Source organism: Sycon ciliatum, chromosome 4, assembly GCF_964019385.1.
Source record: "Sycon ciliatum chromosome 4, ocSycCili1.1, whole genome shotgun sequence".
NCBI classification, from domain to species: domain Eukaryota; kingdom Metazoa; phylum Porifera; class Calcarea; order Leucosolenida; family Sycettidae; genus Sycon; species Sycon ciliatum.
In genome coordinates, this window is record NC_088646.1 from 30,793,757 (window position 1) to 30,811,256 (window position 17,500).

The 17,500-nt window shown below is 47.4% G+C and overlaps 2 protein-coding genes and 1 non-coding gene across 4 annotated transcripts in view; all 3 read right to left on the reverse strand.

The window, feature by feature from the left end:
- The window catches only part of LOC135815578 (uncharacterized), a 20,977-nt gene extending 19,437 nt beyond the window's left edge, over positions 1–1,540 (reverse strand). The window contains exons 1-2 of the mRNA XM_065328891.1: positions 1,113–1,540; positions 41–320 (exon numbers count right to left, since the gene is read on the reverse strand). Of these exons, the coding sequence (XP_065184963.1) occupies positions 41–320; positions 1,113–1,193 (361 nt within the window). The 5' untranslated portion in view covers positions 1,194–1,540. The remainder of the gene's footprint in view (positions 1–40; positions 321–1,112) is intronic.
- A 6,422-nt stretch (positions 1,541–7,962) lies between these two features.
- LOC135815580 (syntaxin-binding protein 5-like) overlaps positions 7,963–17,500 on the reverse strand; it is a 36,974-nt gene continuing 27,436 nt past the window's right edge. The window contains exons 23-28 of one of the 2 annotated variants that reach the window (XR_010553311.1): positions 17,436–17,500; positions 16,706–16,801; positions 15,846–15,967; positions 15,421–15,539; positions 13,627–13,763; positions 7,963–8,794 (exon numbers count right to left, since the gene is read on the reverse strand). The exon at positions 17,436–17,500 is cut by the window's right edge and continues 47 nt beyond it. Coding sequence is in view for 1 of the 2 variants with exons in the window: in XM_065328894.1 (XP_065184966.1) it covers positions 8,669–8,794; positions 15,421–15,539; positions 15,846–15,967; positions 16,706–16,801; positions 17,436–17,500 (528 nt within the window). In the remaining variant the exon portion in view is untranslated. The remainder of the gene's footprint in view (positions 8,795–13,626; positions 13,764–15,420; positions 15,540–15,845; positions 15,968–16,705; positions 16,802–17,435) is intronic. The other variant, XM_065328894.1, reaches the window with a different exon arrangement.
- Positions 16,134–16,206, reverse strand: Trnar-acg (transfer RNA arginine (anticodon ACG)). The gene has a single exon. It is a non-coding gene; the product is annotated as a tRNA-Arg (tRNA).

Sequence of the window (17,500 nt, forward strand, 5' to 3'; positions counted from 1 at the left end):
GCAGTTATGTACCGCACCGTAGTAGTAGCAGCAGTAGTACCTTTGCCGGGCTTGGCCACAACCGGTGCTGCCAACAGCTCCTTGCGCAGCGTACCGAGCCATCGCTCCATGTCATTCAGGCTGGTGCAGGCGAACTGGTACTTGGAATCCAGACAGTGGATGACGAACGCATAGTCCTGGCTCTTGGCATGCCGGCTGTCCACCGACAGCACATTATCCAGCTTGATCTCCGCCAGCTTGTTCCTGTGTGAGTACTGTAGCGCGTAGCAACCGCCGCTTGCCGGTGGCTTCACAAAGCGGAAAAAGTACTGCTTGTACGTCTGCAAAATATTAGCAGATATATTAAATATATTATATTAGCAGATATACTCAATCTGCGGACAGAACTGTTTCGTCCTTTTTGGACTCGTTAGCAGATATATTAAATATATATTAGCAGATTAGCAGATCCTAGCACTACAAATACTGGGCCATGAGGTGAAACTGGGGCTGTGCAGCCAACCTGGCTCTGCTACTAGTATGTATCCATTTATAATTAGGTTGGACTGCACTTTCCATCGCTGTATCTGATAGCCCAGCCATGTGTACAAAGTATGCAGTGATGCAGCAGCAGCAGCAGCAGCAGCAAGCAGCAAGGGGGACCACCCCACCATTCAAAGCACCACCCACACGCCCTTGCAGTATTACCATGATTACTGTGTATTGAGTGCAGGCATGCACGGACACAAGTAAAATAAAATTAATTATCTATGCTGGCCAAGGCTACAACTAATATTATTTCTTTTCTAGGTTGCAAATCATAATGCATGCTGCGCTGCACGCAGCTACTCACTAGCCACACTTGTACACGAAATAATTATTTTTACTTTCCAAAGCTTCCGGACTACAGGAAAATCCATCCTCAAGTCAAACTTGCTATCGTCCTCACCACGCAAAGCTGTGTATTTGATTTGCACAATCAAGATGTGCACACGCTTACACAGGCGTATGCCGTGTTCCAGATTGATTGTTTTCTTTTCTGCGTTCATCGCCACACTAACGGTGCACAGACAAACATAATTATACAATATCCACTTGGGTTTTTTTCCAAGAGGCCGGTCGGTTCCGTGTACCTGTCCGAATCGAGTCTGCTGCTTGTAGAGCAGCTCGCTGTTGGCCACCGTCTCCCTCTCCATTGATCCTCTTGAGTTCATTCCCTTCTTGATCTTGCGCTAATCCACACCAGCTGCGCACCTGCGGTAATAACGACGTTACGCGTTTAGGTGGAGATCGTGTAACACAGCGTCCGCGCTGCGTAGAATAATAGCCTCACTCCTCGCGAGTCGGCCGGAAGCAGAGGGTCATTTGCGCCGCTCCTTTACAGGCCTTCAGCGCTTCGCCCGATCCCGGCCGATGCAAATGTCGGACAACTAGTCCGCAATCCGACCCACACTGTGCCACAGCTAGACCAGAAGTGTAATGCCTACTGGACCTTGGTAGATCTTCTACGACGCACGACACAGATACAGCTAGCTGGGAGACGTGACCTAAAAAAATTAATAGTAAAAATTAATCTTTAGTCGATCTGGTGCTCCTCGACTCAGCTACTAGTGTAGTACATGTACTACTACAGCAGTACAGGTAGATCGATATGCAGCCTGGGTGGGTGGGATCAAAATACAGTCAACACTTCAGCAAGCAGTTCGGGCTCAGCTTATTCAACTCGGTCCTGGCCAGTGTACTATAAGTAGACAGACCCCAGCCGTAACTAATTAGTTACTTCCAGAGCACAGTACTAATAATAAACTCTCCTGAACTGGCTGAAGCACCGCCTCATTCGCTAGCATTTAGCTGCCAGTCCGACAGTCAAAGTAATTCCTGTGTACAGTAGTAATGGTTGTTGCTAAAAATTGCCAACGGGTTCATGCAAGGGCCATGACTCCGCATGAGGCATGATACCAACTTTGCCTTTGGCTGTTTGGGGTAGTTGCTGGAAGATCTACCCTACAACTAAGTTTACAAGTACATGATTGTACAAGTAGGCCTTCACTTCACATGTTGCCATCGTTGGTTTTGTTGCGGCCATGTCGACGAGCGCGACATGCATGCCACAGTACATGTATGACAGTCAGTACCGGTATGTGCATGGGATGTGGATGATCACCGGTGCTACTGTACTGTAGTGTAGGCTAGCTGTGTACATGACAGTAGTCAGTAGTGATCTGCAGTCCGATACGTACATGACATGTATACGTAGGATAGTCTAGAACACAATCATTACCGTGCACGCGTGATTACTACAGTGCTGGCAACTGAAATCCGACCCCCTTGACGGCGCACCGCGCGGGTAAGGGGGTCGGATTTCAGTTGCCAGCACTGTACATGACTTGTACAATGTAAGTAGAAGTACAAAGTCATGTATTAAACACTGACAGTCAATATTTTAGAAATTAAAATAATAGTTAGAACAAAGTCAAAGGCAGCGCGAGCGCCCGCGCTAGCTGATATGACGATACTACTAACGACGTTACAAAAAGTAGAACATAAAAATAATTAAAAGAATGAAACCATGATTGTAGATCTACCTGTACTGTACAGTCATGTAGCTACCAGGCCGGCCAGGCCTAGTATCGCCTGAGCTGCAGCCTTTGCAGGCCACGTATGCAGATGACACGACACTGTATCAGTGCATCTCTGCCACCGCCAGCATATCCGACTCTGCAGCACAACTCCAGGAAGCAGTGGACGCCGTCTCCCACTGGGGTTCCAAGTGGAAGGTCACCTTCGAGCCATCCAAATCTCAGGCCCTCATCATCGACCACCGCAAGCCTCCCCCAGCGTTCCCACCAGTGCTCTTCAATGGAGAGACTGTTCCTGAAGAGAAGGAAATTAAACTTCTGGGCATAGCATTCGACTCGCAACTGTCCTACGCAGCACACCTCCGGGCCGTGGCCTCAAAGGCTGCCCAACGCCTACACTTCCTGAGAAAGGTTGCGCCCCTGTTGGACTCCAGCGGCCGCACGGCAGTCTACAAAGGCTTCGTGCGGCCAACAATGGAATACTGCTGCCTGGTGTGGATGGGGTCAGGTACATCCAGACTGGACAAAATACAGCACAAGGCACTGAAGGTGATTGGCCGGTGATTGGCCCAGGCGCCTGGCTCCCCAGCCTGAAACACCGCCGACTGGTTCAACCAGTCGGCTGCGCTTTCGTTCACTTTCAAGCTGTCTTACCTTCCAACAACAAGCCCCCTGAAGCCCATCCTCCCACCTCCAGCCAATCCCCGCCCAGTGGGTGGTCGATCCACTAGGGTAGCCACGGAGACTGCCCACTGCCACCCGCTCCAGCTCAAGTCGACGCTGCCCGTGCGCATCCGTAGCAGCCTCCAGGGTTCCTACCCAGACTGCATTATTCCCTTGTGGAACAGCCTACCAGCGACCATTCTACCAGCACGGCCGCAACCCAGCCAGCTCCAATTATTCAAAGAAAAATGCAACAAGTATCTGCTGCACCTGAACTGGCAAGCAGCCACCGACGCCCTATGAAACGGTTTAGACCAGTGCCTCACTAGCATCCTCCCCCCCCCCCCCCCCCTTACCACAATGTGACGTTATCTTTCACTCTGCTTCTCTCACGACCATCTACCCATTGTCCTTGTTTCTCACTAGTATTCATTTCCCCTCTTCCTCCTCTCTACATGGTTTTACTGCATTATGGCGCGCTTTGTCTGCGTAGACGCCGAGACCTTTGAGGTCGGCAGAGCAGCCTGGCCCCGCCACCACTTCTCGCACATATTCGGGAATATAGTGGACTTTCGTATAAAAAATAAATAAAAAAAGGCCAGGAAGTCGTGAAAACTTTTACGAGACTCGACTCACTACTATACTAGTACTAGACTATGAGTATGACATTGTCATGACCGCACAAAATGATTGACTTTTAGTGCGTTGTAAAGTCTTGTACTTGTAGGCAGGACATCAGTGCAGTCATCACCGGTGCACCATGATCACTGCACTGGATCATGGAGCCGGATTCGGATGCATGTCATGACTGACTGACATGGCTGTGACATGCTGCAATCCTGCTTTACCCAGTGCAGGAGAAGGTCATGGTCTTGCATCGGCGGTAGCCCACGGACGTACATGTGCATGTACCTTCACACCAGCCGGTCATGTCAAGAAAGTTTTAAAAGAAACCTTCGTCCACAGCACGGGTCCTCCTTTTCCAGCTGCATGCATGGTTCACCCTAACACTATTAGTATTAAACACTAACAGGCTGGGTTCATAGTTCATCCTCGCCGCTAGGTAAATCTGCCACCCGGTAGAACTACCCTGGTATACTTGTAGAAGTACTAGTACTCAGGCATTGTGTTTAGCAGTATGGTGGTGGCCTGGCACTAGCATCGTAGCAGAACTTCACCGGTATAACGCAAAAAACGCAGATGTACGAACTTATAACTAGGGCACCAGCCATGAGTCAGTACGCCTAGTTCCATTGCCGCCTTGTGTTTTGGCTCCGCCCTCGTCACGATCGTACGACGTGGCATTGAGCACTTTCTGCAATACAAGGGTTTTTAGCAACATAGCTTGTCAATGATTATGTGGCACCAGTATACATGTACAACTACAAGTTCAACTATACTAGTATACATGTCATGTAGATCTACATGGTATTGTAGATAAACCTTGTTCTACATGTACATGTAATCCACGGTAAATCGTGGCGAGACCTGGAGGATGAGAAAAGATACAATGAGGTTCGCCACTCAGCTTCATCTCTTCATCATTGCTAAGAGCTGCAGTCGTGTAGTGTCAAACGATGGAAACAATGTGCAGTATTGAACGATGGAAGAAGGAAAAATAGTGAAGAAGATAATGATTCTAACAAGTAAGTTTTCACTCTCCAGGAATCGTTTACTAGTACTGGGTCCGGCGATCGTTGACCCAACGAGTCATATGACCAACTATAGTAACCACTAGTCTACTCTTGATTTGGCTGATAAACATGACTGCAGACTGGCAGCAGCATTGACGCGCTACATGACCACAACTGCAACCGCAAAAAGCTCAGTCGACGATGTTCATCACAACGCATCCAGCACTCATGTCATGATCCCCGGCGACCGTGCTAGTGCTAGCATGCTGCCAGGCAGTGAGCTGCATTACATACCGGAGTATCATTCTGCTCAAACTACGACAACAACATAGTCATTGAACATGTAGATGTACGTCAGGTCGGTGAGGTCGCTCACCGTCGCTGCCACCTTGCCGCCGGTGACCAGTGAATGACTTGTAGATCCTGGGTCGGGGCAGGAAACAAAAGGTCTCCCTCTCTTCCCACGCACACCGACGTGACAGGCATGGAAACGTACAAGAATGTATTCCGGTATTCCGGCAGAAGTTCATAGACGCAAACCGGGCACCGATGCAACAACATGACACTGGTCTACCACTGACGCACGAAACGTGACAGATGGGACGATCCAGCATGAAGGGACCCAGGCACAGCCACTTCGCCATGGCAAACAGGTGTACAGCTGTCAAAGGCCACTAGGATGCATGGTCACAACTGGAAATTGTACTCTGACAACTCCCCCCCCCCCCCCCCCCTAACGATTGATTATTATTACTTGTACATGTATTATTATAAAGTCGACTCCCACGGCCACAGCATTGACATAGTTTTTTACAGTATACTGTGCATAGATGAATCACAGTGAACTAATGCAGCCTACATGTGTACCGTAAAGTACTATCAGGGCCACAGGGAGCAACCCTTACCGGCAGCCCCATACTTGAATGCGTCAACGACACGTTGACGCATTCGACAGGCATACAAAACCATGCCTGGCATGACGGGAAGCATCAGCCCACGGGGATTTCCCGTGGCCCTCACACAGCCTAGGTATGATCCTATCGCCGTATCGGTAGCTGAAGAGATCCACGCGTGTCCCATTTGATTTCATTGAGAACTGCGCGATCGAAAACTTACGGAAATACACGCGCGCCGACAATGCCGCCCGCCTCCGTCAAAACATCGTCAGGTGCATTTCTCTTGCGCAGTGAGTTCCTTTCGTCCTCGGATGACTTCTCCGACGACGACCTAGCAGTCATTCGCTCTGGGACCGACGACAGATAGAAAAATACTTCGTTCCAGCCGCCGATGCAAGCGAATTTCAAATTACGGAGCGGTGCGCACGCCAAGCAAATTCGCAAGCAAATATGGGGAGCGCCAGCCGCTGAAGACGATGTCGTCGTGATGTACCTGGAAGAATCTGATGGTGCTTATGGTGGGGAAGCCATGGAGAGCGATCCCCGTGTCGACAGTCTCCAAGAGACGGAATTTTAGCCCATCGACTTTCTACGTACTTGAGTGACGGCAGCGCAGCGCGGCGTGCGTGCGACCTTACGGAGCTTTCCGACAGCGATTCTGGGGCGATGCTGCTCTCATTTGCGAGCGAGGCATGGCCACTGAAGTTTGTGATGGCTATGGCGTTTGTTTCCTCTCCGAAGTCGACTTGTTTTGGTAGTATCATGTCAATGTCGAAACTCTGACGATTTGCATGTGTACAATTTCCGTGTTTAGACGTAGAGGTGCCAATTTAGCAGCGTATGTGTGTGGTATGAGAAAATAAATTTTTCCATGGTCAAGAAGTAGTACAGTCAGTATCGCCTATAGCGTTGGTGTTTGATTTTGAGCATTTTATCACTATAAGCGATATATTACTATGACCGATCCTGCATGCAATGTATGCGAATGGGGTGTCAAACGACTCAGCGCGCCGTGCACATACGCACTACATACATGTACATGTACAATGTCATGTAGCTGGCTGTAGCTCCGGACACACAAAATCAGGATTTCCTCATGATGGAGGCATTATGTTGGCAACGTGTACATGTACAAGCAAAACTCACCAAACAACACTCATTGGACAAGTTCTTCACGAAGAAGTAACACCCTGTTCTCCACTGACATCGCTTGATTTCACATCAATCACTATAACCGATGCAAAAATAGTGTAATAAACGTCTTTTGAAATATGAATTTGATCCCTATAGGCGATATATTACTATAGACGATTATTACTATACGCGATAACTTTGTATACTTAGTTATGGCAAATGAAAATGAATTTGAGAAATTGATCACTATATCCGGTATATTACTATAGCCGCCAACCTTATAGGCGATACGGACTGTACTAGACTTCCAATAAAACATAACTTGCACTTACAAAATGTGGCCTCGTTGTGAGTTATTGGTATCGTTCTAAATGTTATGGATTTCATATACAAAAGTAACTTGCCGGTAAAGGGTTAACACAGACCGAGCTCTGGAGACTAGATTGTACCCGGACCGCTTTGAAGTAATCCAATGCACGCACACATGCAGGTGAAGGCAATAAGCACATGATAACGCAGCCAAATTCCTTGAAAAAATCCTGAATACTATTCGACTGGTTATTCCAAGTCAAACGTCACACCACCAAGCGGCCATCATGATCAACGGTGGTTGAAGTGAAATAATATTCACAAGACCCAAATGCTTGTCTGTTACTTTCCCTTCCGGAACAGGTTGGCTTACCGTATTCTCTCCAATATAAGCACAGTCTCCAATAATAGCACGTCTCCAATAATAGAACACCTTGGGGCGGCATTCAAAAAATAAAGTGCTCAGTCTCCATTATAGCACACTGTGTAAATTCATTATCTGTACCGGCGAAAAAAAACCTGAAATGTGTGTGTCATACATGACTTTGGCATGGCAACATGCCTCTGAAATGAGGTTGAAATAATAATGGAACAGTCTCCAATAAAGGAACGTCTCCATTAATAGCACGGGGCGGAGGTACATTGAAAAAATAAAGGACCGTGCTTATATTAGAGATAATACGGTATACTTCCAGTCGGGGAAAACAAGTTACATACCGGCACCAGTGGTCTAGTGCCGGCACACAGCATGAGACCAGGACTCAGGAGTAAATTGTGAAAGAAATTCTTCTTCGGAAATCCATCGGAACCATATAAAAATTTGAATCATCGCTGAAGTCAATTTGTACGCGGGGTAAATTATGTTCCGCGTGGATCGAGATGGTAATTGCAACTTTAAAAAAAAATGTCATGGTGGAATCATCGAGGAGTGTGCCAGGGTCATGCATTACAATGTACTGGTACTTTGAAGTATGGGATGGTAAAATTTAATTTGTTACATACAGGATACTAGTACTTGGGGCCAGGCATGTACATGGACTAGTACATGAAGTGAACAACTGAAAATGCATTGCTAGTGTTATTCGGCATGCCCGCCAAGACTCGGAGAAAGGTGAGAAATCAAGTTGAACGGTGATAATAATCCTTTGTGGGTGGGTAAGCATCCACGGGAACGTGGACTCATCTGGTGTGTGATAATAGATGAAGGGAATTTCCAGTGAAATATGATGTGCAAGAATTCAATTATCCTTCGAGCTTGTCACTATGACCATTCAAGCCGCTCAAAGTGGAGCAGGCATCTTTAATTCACATACGTGGCAGTGAGAGAACTTTGGTGCTGACAATACTGAAGGGTAGTTTCTAGGAAAGAGCTACAACCATCAACAGAACTACGGCATGAGCAGTACGTGCGGCTATCAAAACACTGCTAAGAACAGCACAGCTACCGCTCATCATCGGTCGGCTCAAGACAATCCTAGGGGCGACCACCGTAATGTTGATTGAGTGCCTGGGCGGTCTTTACAAACTGAGACGCGCTGCGCGCCATCTCCGCCGTCTTCTGCTCCACTTCAGCGATCTTCTTTTCACGCTCATGCAACGCCTAGAATAGGTGGCAAGGCCACAGGCAAGAGGCAAGTGCAAACATGTATCAAGCAACTATCAACGCTCAAGGCTACGAGCGGCGATCTGATCCTCACGCCGAGTTCAGGAAAAACCCAACCACATGTATCGAACGCCACACCTGGGTCAGTAGCGGTGGTCCAGGAATAATGTGCCGACTATTGGACAATGCTTTACAGAAGACGCGCGCACGCGTGTGTGTGTGTGTGTGTGTGTGTGTGTGTGTGTGTGTGTGTGTGTGTGTGTGTGGTGCCAGCTAGTTTGGTTGGTAGGTACACTTATGCCTGATTGTGTTGGGTCTGTTGCCAACAGGCTCGGCTGCTTGAAGGTGTAATGTTGTACCCGCCACCTTTGTTGGTTCCAGGGTTCATATACTTTCTATTTGAAGTATACATACCTGTTAACCATGGACTGCTTCTGGCTAGATTAACTCTTGTGTAATCAATGGTGCTAGTGAAGCTTTTATCAGATCCACTCTGATTTAGCCACTCACACTAGTAGCAAGTATTACCTTCACTGGGGCAGGGGTAACTGCAATTGGATCCCGGGACGGATACCCTGATGCCGTCAATCCTTTTTCTGCACCTTGTCCTCACCCACTTACTGAGGTGCGGTGAGCCCATAAGTGGGATCATTTTCAAGTCCACCCAGAGTTTTGGGGATTTCAGGGGGTGTCGGCCGTTGGGCGGTTCAATAACCAATTGAGTCATCTTTCCAAGATTCCTTTTGAGTCTCTCTCCCCTCTCGGGGGGGGGGGGGGGGGGGACTCACGTGACCAGTTTTGGCAGTGAGCAACAAGTACAGTGTGTGTGTGTGTGTGTGTGTGTGTGTGTGCACGCGTGTGCATGTACCTGTGTGCGAGTGTGTGTTCTGTTCTGGATTATTCTCTCCAAAGAATATACTTCCTCCGTTAAAGGGGAAGTATACCCTAAAATCAAATTTTCACCAGTTGTAGTCTTCGGGGTGCTGAGTCGAATGGTCTTGGTCCGAGGAAGCTGAGACGCTCCCTTCCTACTTGAATCCCAATCGAACTCGCGCACTTCCACCGAAACTGGGTGACTGCGCCCTACTAGATGGGGATTTGTATGCAAAATGTCACTAAAAGCGCCATTTCGTTCTTATAAAAGCACGGATGACCGCGATTGGCCCATATGTTGTAGTCTTTTGGACGCTGAGTCGACTGGTTTTGGTCCGAAAAGGGTGCGATGTAGCGTTCCTCCTTTATTCCCAATCGAACATGGTTGAACAAGCGGTCACGTGCTTCTGCGTACACCAGTCACCTGGTCACCGTGCCTGCAGGGTACAACTTACTAGCCTGTTTGACCTTTTTTGGGTGCACTCCTGTCACTCGAGTTGAACTCGAGTTGAACCTTGGTGTGAAATTTGTCGCCTGCTGGCGTGGTGACCAGGTGATTTGGGCACCCAGGAGCACGTGACCGCTTGTTCAACCATGTTCGATTGGGAATAAAGGAGGAACGCTGCATCGCAGCCTTTTCGGACCAAAACCAGTCGACTCAGCGTCCAAAAGACTACAGCATATGGGCCAATCGCGGTCATCCGTGCTTTTATAAGAACGAAATGGCGCTTTTAGTGACATTTTGCATACAAATCCCCATCTAGTAGGGCGCAGTCACCCAGTTTCGGTGGAAGTGCGCGAGTTCGATTGGGATTCAAGTAGGAAGGGAGCGTCGCAGCTTCCTCGGACCAAGACCATTCGACTCAGCACCCAGAAGACTACAACTGGTGAAAATTTGATTTTAGGGTATACTTCCCCTTTAACAAAAACTTCGTGATGGATTTTGATGGATATGAAAACGCTTAGAACAGGTCAATAACAGTTTGTATCGACTGCAAATCACTGGACGAAGGTGATTCAGCCATGTACAGCGTCTTTACAAGAGAATCTGTTGGCGGAATGAGCAGAGAGTTCAGTATGCGTCGCTTTCGCTCGACTCATTTTTGACCCTGCGTCGCTGTCGTCATCTGCTGCACGCGAGTCGTCATCTGCTGCACGCGAGTCGTCATCTCTCTCGAATCATTGTTCAGCTCGTTTCAGCCTTGCCTCGGCTTCTTTGATCACACTCCGCTGACCTTGATGTTGCCGTCGTTCAAGTAAGTTGGCTTTCAAGCTGCGTGATCCGCCGCGATGGCGATTCCTCGTTTCCACCAGGGAGTCGTAAAAATATTTTACGACTCCCTGGTTTCATCTTCGCTCTCCAGATCTCCGCGAAACGAGGAGTAAAGGCACAGCCAAAACTGTTTCAATTTTCTCTGATGGATACCCCTGGCAGCACTGAACGGCAGCGGCTAGCAAGTCCAGTCGACTTTCTTTAGCCACGAGACTTGCATCGGACTGCAGACTTCTGAAAGAATACATGGTCATCAGCATTCGAATCTGGGCTTTGCGCAGGTTGAACAAGAACTTGAGCTCAGAATTATTTTCATTGAGCCGTGCGATCGGAGCAGCTCCTTGTTCACTCGCTCATTGTGTGGACTCGTTGCTCCGTTTGATCGCTCTTTATCACTCTCCGACTTACTCAGTGCTAGAGTAGTAGAGTGGCTTGACAACGCAATATCCCCTCGGAGAAGTGGTATTTCAGTTTCGCTCGCCATAACTGTCATCACCTATGTTTCCACAGCGCAACCATCGATTCCGCTCGGCTTGTTGTGAAAGGTCGCTTTCCTTGAATCGTACCTTTTTCATGGCCCGCCACTGGGCCGCCAGGGAAGGCCAAGAAAGTGATTGCGACTCATTTCACGGCAGTTTGTGCGCAAACCAGCCTCTCAAAAATCCATCACGAAGTTTTTGTTAACGGAGGAAATCACCCGTCTCCTCAACACAGTCACCCAATAGGATACTGCCAGGGCATCCCCTCAAACGTCAGCACGAAAGCTAAGTATCGCTCACCTTAATGTATGTAGCCTGTATAATAAATTACATGAAATTGAAGCACTCATGCATGCTCGCGATTTAGACATATTAACGTTAACGGAAACGTGGCTATCCGACAGTGTACCTGACATATGTATTACAGTACCTGGATACACCATGCATAGACTTGATCCGAACTCAAAGAGAGGAGGTGGTGTCAGTATATACGTAAGAGAATGCTTCGGTAATCGAGCACTACATCACTCCTCTCCCATTGAAGCCCTTGCAGTACACGTGAACATTCACCCCCAGCCTCTCACTATCCTCTGTGCATATCGAGCTCCAACAGTACCTGTAGCATTTTGGCAAACCTTATCTAGCCTAACTGATGACATACTGGATTGTACACCGGCCTCCTCTGCGTGCATAATTCTAGGCGATTTCAATGTCAATGTCCAAGACCCTAGTCACGCACATTACCCTCACCTACGAACATTCTGCCATGATTTTGATCTCCGAAACGTTGTCACGTCACCAACTAGATTCCCTAGTGCAACAACCATAGACCTAGCACTGATCTCAAGCTCTTCCTCCACCACGTCTACTTCAAGACCAGGCAGGGATGAACTGATTTACAAAGACTGCAATGTTATTCCATGTGATATTTCCGATCACCAACTTGTTTGTGTGAACTACAATATCCATGCTACCACCAGCACGCTCAAGACAAACAGACAGGTACAAGTACGAAAGCCACCGCTGCGTACGTTGAAGATTAAGCAATTCCAAGAGACAGCTGCTAAACATATGTCTACTCTCCACCAGCAGATCACATGCAGTTCATCACAGATGTCTCTAGATAGTTATACTGAACACTGGCAGGATGCAGTCAGTGATGCATTGAATGAGTACTGCCCACTAAAGACTGTTAACGCCAAGAAGAGCTATACTCCATCGCCTTGGGTAGACGATGAGCTCCGGCAGACTTTATTCAAGCGTAAACGAGCACACCGTGCAATGATAAAACGTCCTGATCGCTCAGACCTGCTGCAACAATTCCGAACTCTACGAAGACAATGTAAACTTTTAACTAGGAAGAAACGGTCTACATACTTCCAGCAACAACTAATCAATCATCGAAACCACCCAAGAGAGCAATGGAGTGTCATGAACAATCTACTGGGTAGAATTAAAATCAACCAGGAACCTGCTGCCGAAGTAGCCGACATCACAAAGACATTTACAGACGTTGTCAACGATACATCACTTTCTGGCAGTACACTACGCACTCCTAATGGCCCTGTATCGGAATACTCCCTGACACAGTTCACACCAGTCACTGTTCCACAAGTCCAACTCCATATCCAGAGAATGAACAGTCGTAAAGCCACAGGACCTGATAACATCCCCGCCCAGGCCTACAAACTCATCAAAGATGAGATCGCCCCATCTTTAGCCAACCTATTTACCAAGTCTCTTACGTCTGGCGATTTTCCATCGACATACAAACTAGCAAACGTGCGGCCTATCTACAAGCGTGGAGATAAGTCAGTCCCATCCAACTATAGACCAATATCACTCCTGTCCCACATGTCTAAGCTACTGGAACATATTGTACACGACCAACTAATGTACTATATCTATAATGCACCACCACCACTATTACCCCTACCTGCTGAGCAATTTGCCTACCGCAGAGGCCACTCCTGCGAGGACTTGCTCACTCCCGTGATCAACGACTGGATGCTCTCCTTGGACAATGGTGATTATGTCGTAGCTGCCTTTCTAGACATGTCTAAGGCATTCGACACAGTTAGTCATGAAGTTCTACTGAGTGAACTTCTGGAGATCGGTGTCGGTGGTACTGCCTTGCAGTGGTTCTGTAGCTACCTTACCCACAGGAAGCAACGTGTGGTCACCAAGACACAGCAAGGCCTTACATATAGCAGCAACAGGGGGGTTCCGCAAGGCTCCGTCTTGGGGCCCTCTCTCTTCAATCTGTCAGTCAGAAAGCTCCCATCTGTACCCCAGCACTGCAAGGCTCGACAGTACGCGGACGACGTCTCCCTGTACAAAGCTGGCAAGAACGTCAAACAATTGTGCAAGGAGTTGACAGAAGACATTGTGAAAGTGAAAGAGTTCTTGGCGGCCAGAGGCTTACTGCTGAATCCTTCCAAGACGCAGTTTGTCGTGTTCAGGTCAAAGTGCAAGCCCCTTGACCCTAGCGTGGCTCTACAGCTGGGTGAGGTCACAATCAACCCTAGTGCACACATTCGATACCTTGGCATTATACTCGACGAACATCTCTCCTTTGGAGAGCACGTTAGGCAACTAGAGCGGAAAGTTGGAAGTAAGTTAGCCATGTTCAGAAAGGTCCGAGATCACATGACGGTAACTGCAAAGCGTGCATTTTACATTTGTTCCATTCAGACAGTACTCGAGTATGGGAGCAACTCATTTGCTCACTGCTTGTCAGTAACTCTGCATGACCGTCTAGTCCGTCTTAGTAATAGAGCTCTACGCATTGTGTTCAGTATGCCTCGTTTTTCTGACGTATCCCTTATTAATGCACGCCATCACATTCTCCCTTTGTCTGTGCGCTATCAGTTCAAACTCTATATCTTAGTGTTTCGTGTCCTGAATCAGGTAACTACTACTCTCCTTACTGATTGCTTTTGCCTTCGTTCTACTTCTACTCGTACCAATTCCTGCACTCGCTCCCAGGTATCTTCGTCTGTGACTCTACCCAAGGCTAAAACTCGTTTCGGTCTCTTTTCAGTTTCTTTCATCGGTTCCGACCGTTGGAATGCCCTCCCTGCTGCAGTCCGCTTATGCTCTTCCCTGCATCTATTCCGTAATTCAGTACTTTCATTTCTAGGGTACCCTGTAAGAAGGCCTTAGGCCTGTGGGGATTGCCCTATCAAAAATTTGATAATAATAATAATAATAATAATAATAATAATAAGTAGCCCAGAAAGGCATTCGCAGAACACCCTTTGCTTTTCGAAGCATTTAGAACAGTGTGAAGTCCAAGCTGTGCGATTCCTGAGCAATAGGGCTTGAAAGTGATGACGTCAAAAACGGCCAGGGAGTAGTAATTTGACATCAGATTTCTATTTTGGATCCACTGAGGTGTGACTTTGCTACTGCCTCAGTATGTGGGTGCATAGCAACTCACTCATGTCGTATGCAGGGGTGACTTTTACTTCGTCACCAGTTGTAACCCCGCCCCCAGTAGCCAAATCAGTCAGTTTCACTGGTTACATCACCTTGCTGTGAGTAAGACGGCTTGAAATGCGCTTGGATCCATACAAAAACTGGATCCAAGTGGATCCAGTTTTTGAATTTTTGAAATTGTTGCTATGCTGTGACGTAGCACTTTCAAGCCCTATTGAATACTTATGGAAAATGCCGACTCGTACAGTTTACAAACATTGAGCCACCACGAGTGCGCCTGGATGCCTGATGGTACACCGTGCTACTATACAGATACCATCTCAGGGGCCAATGCACTATACAGATACCATCCCAGGGGCCAATGCACTACTATACAGATACCATCCCAGGGGCCAATGCACTCAGGAAAACAGCTTTGCACAGCCCAAACACCACTGCCTCTGCGAAGCATAAGCAAAAAAGCGTTCCGCCTTCTGTGCGCTACAGGCAAACATTTTCAAACGTATCTAAGTGCAAATGAATGCGGATATTCCAGGTGGCTACAAGTGAACTCTTACTTGCATTACTTCGCTGAATACAGTGCCGGTCTTAAGGCTCACTGCTTCCAGGCCACCAGTGCCACTGACGTGCGTCGCAACAGTGGTGTTACCATCACCTTCGCCCAGCTCAGAGCCAACTGCATACACAGGGCACATGCAGCAGTCATGAACTACATTGTGATAAGACTGGGACTGCAATTACTCCCAGCCCCAGCTCACAGCCTAAACCATTAACCATGGAAAAGAAAAGAAGAAGAAAAAAAACGGGGACCCTTTCGAAGCAAAATGCAAAAGAACAGCGATTCCGCACCCAAAGCAGATCTCGTTGTATGCACCATCTGACCTTCAAGAAACACAACTCCAGCATAGTTGTAAGAATACCAGCCAAGGAGTAAATCTACTAGTACATCATTACAGGATACAGCACATGCTGAGCAACGTACACAGCGCATCCCGATCCAATTTCTTGCCGCCACCAATCAAACTGGCAAAGAATCCCTTCGGTGGCCGCTCCGGGAAAGTCTTGACGGTGTGAATGTCGGGAAGACTATCCGGCAAGTTTAGCCTACATGGACAAATGCAAACAATCGCAGTCAAGATTATACAAGATAATGGAACTTTAAAAATAATGAACTAAATTGAAAGCATGAAATCACGTGGCTACAATCATGTTCATTTCGAATGGGAAAGTGCGGAAAAAAAAACAGTACAAAAAACAGTTTCAAAAAAATCGACCACGCCAGGATTCGAACCTGGAATCTCCTGATTCGTAGTCAGGCGCCTTATCCGTTGGGCCACGCGGCCAGACAACAATACAATGAGCGGGGGTCACTTTGAGCTGTAAGAGACATCTCATTGAACGTGATAAAGTGTGACTCGTGGACACATTACCGTTGCGTGCGAGAGTTTGAATGGCGAACTACAAAAAATAAGTAAAAATCTTCTGTGGAATGTGCAGAACCTGTGATTACTGGAGTTCCATACAGCAAGGCTATACTAAAATACGTATATGAGCGTGGACGAAGGAAAGGCACTGATGAACACTTGAAGTATTTCGAAGTACATATTCTACACGACGTTGGTTGCTCCTACGTGCAGCATACTAACGTCTTGTTATACTTCAATAATACTTATCTTATGGCATTATGGAGAAACTACCTATCAAGTGAAAACCATGTGTTAGCCAATTACAACAACAAGCAGTGCAAGAGAATGCTAGGCAATGTACTGTATGTACGTGTTTGTGTTAGCCAACCGTGACAACAAGCAAGGTAAGAGAAAGAAAGGAATGTCGTGTACGTACATGTTCTCCTTGAGCAAAGAGACACGTTGGATGTTTGATGGATTTGACATGTACACCGCTTGACCACCAGATGACCACCGGAGGGTGTCCACCATTCTACAAGCAAACGCACACAGTGCAAAGGTGCAGAATCATCGTGAGTTTACAGCAGAGAACACATGCACACTGCACACAGTAACACATACATTGCTGTAGAACGTGCTATTTTCGGTGTAACTTGAATTCCAGTGATTTTTCGGCAGAGACACCCGTCGTCTAAACTTAGATCACACCTACACCTACACCTACACCTACACCTACACCTACACACACACACACACACACACACACATACACATACACACACACACACATACACACACACATACACACACACACACACAACAGAGGCGAACGGCTGTGTAGCTGTAACTTTTAACTTAAGCTACACAGCCTTTCGCCTCTGTTGTGTGTGTATACTGCTCTGCACATTTGTGCATTGAGCACTCTAACTGTTACTTCGAGCTGCCTAGACCGGCCTTATTTGAATAGATTACAACTAAAGGGCACTGGGGCATGCATTGTATGTGAAGGGAATGCCAGCCACCTAGTTCAATATCTCGCCTGAAACCTGGCAGGCATCCGACACCGAAATTTCAATACACCTAAACTTAAATGTTGTACAGTAGCAAAGAGATGCTACACAGCACATAACACAACCATACTATGATGATACACGTTCTAGCCCTACCTGATTGGTAGAGGTGCAGGACATAGCTCAGCGTCATGCAGAGCGGTGAGGCTGGGCAGCGAGAT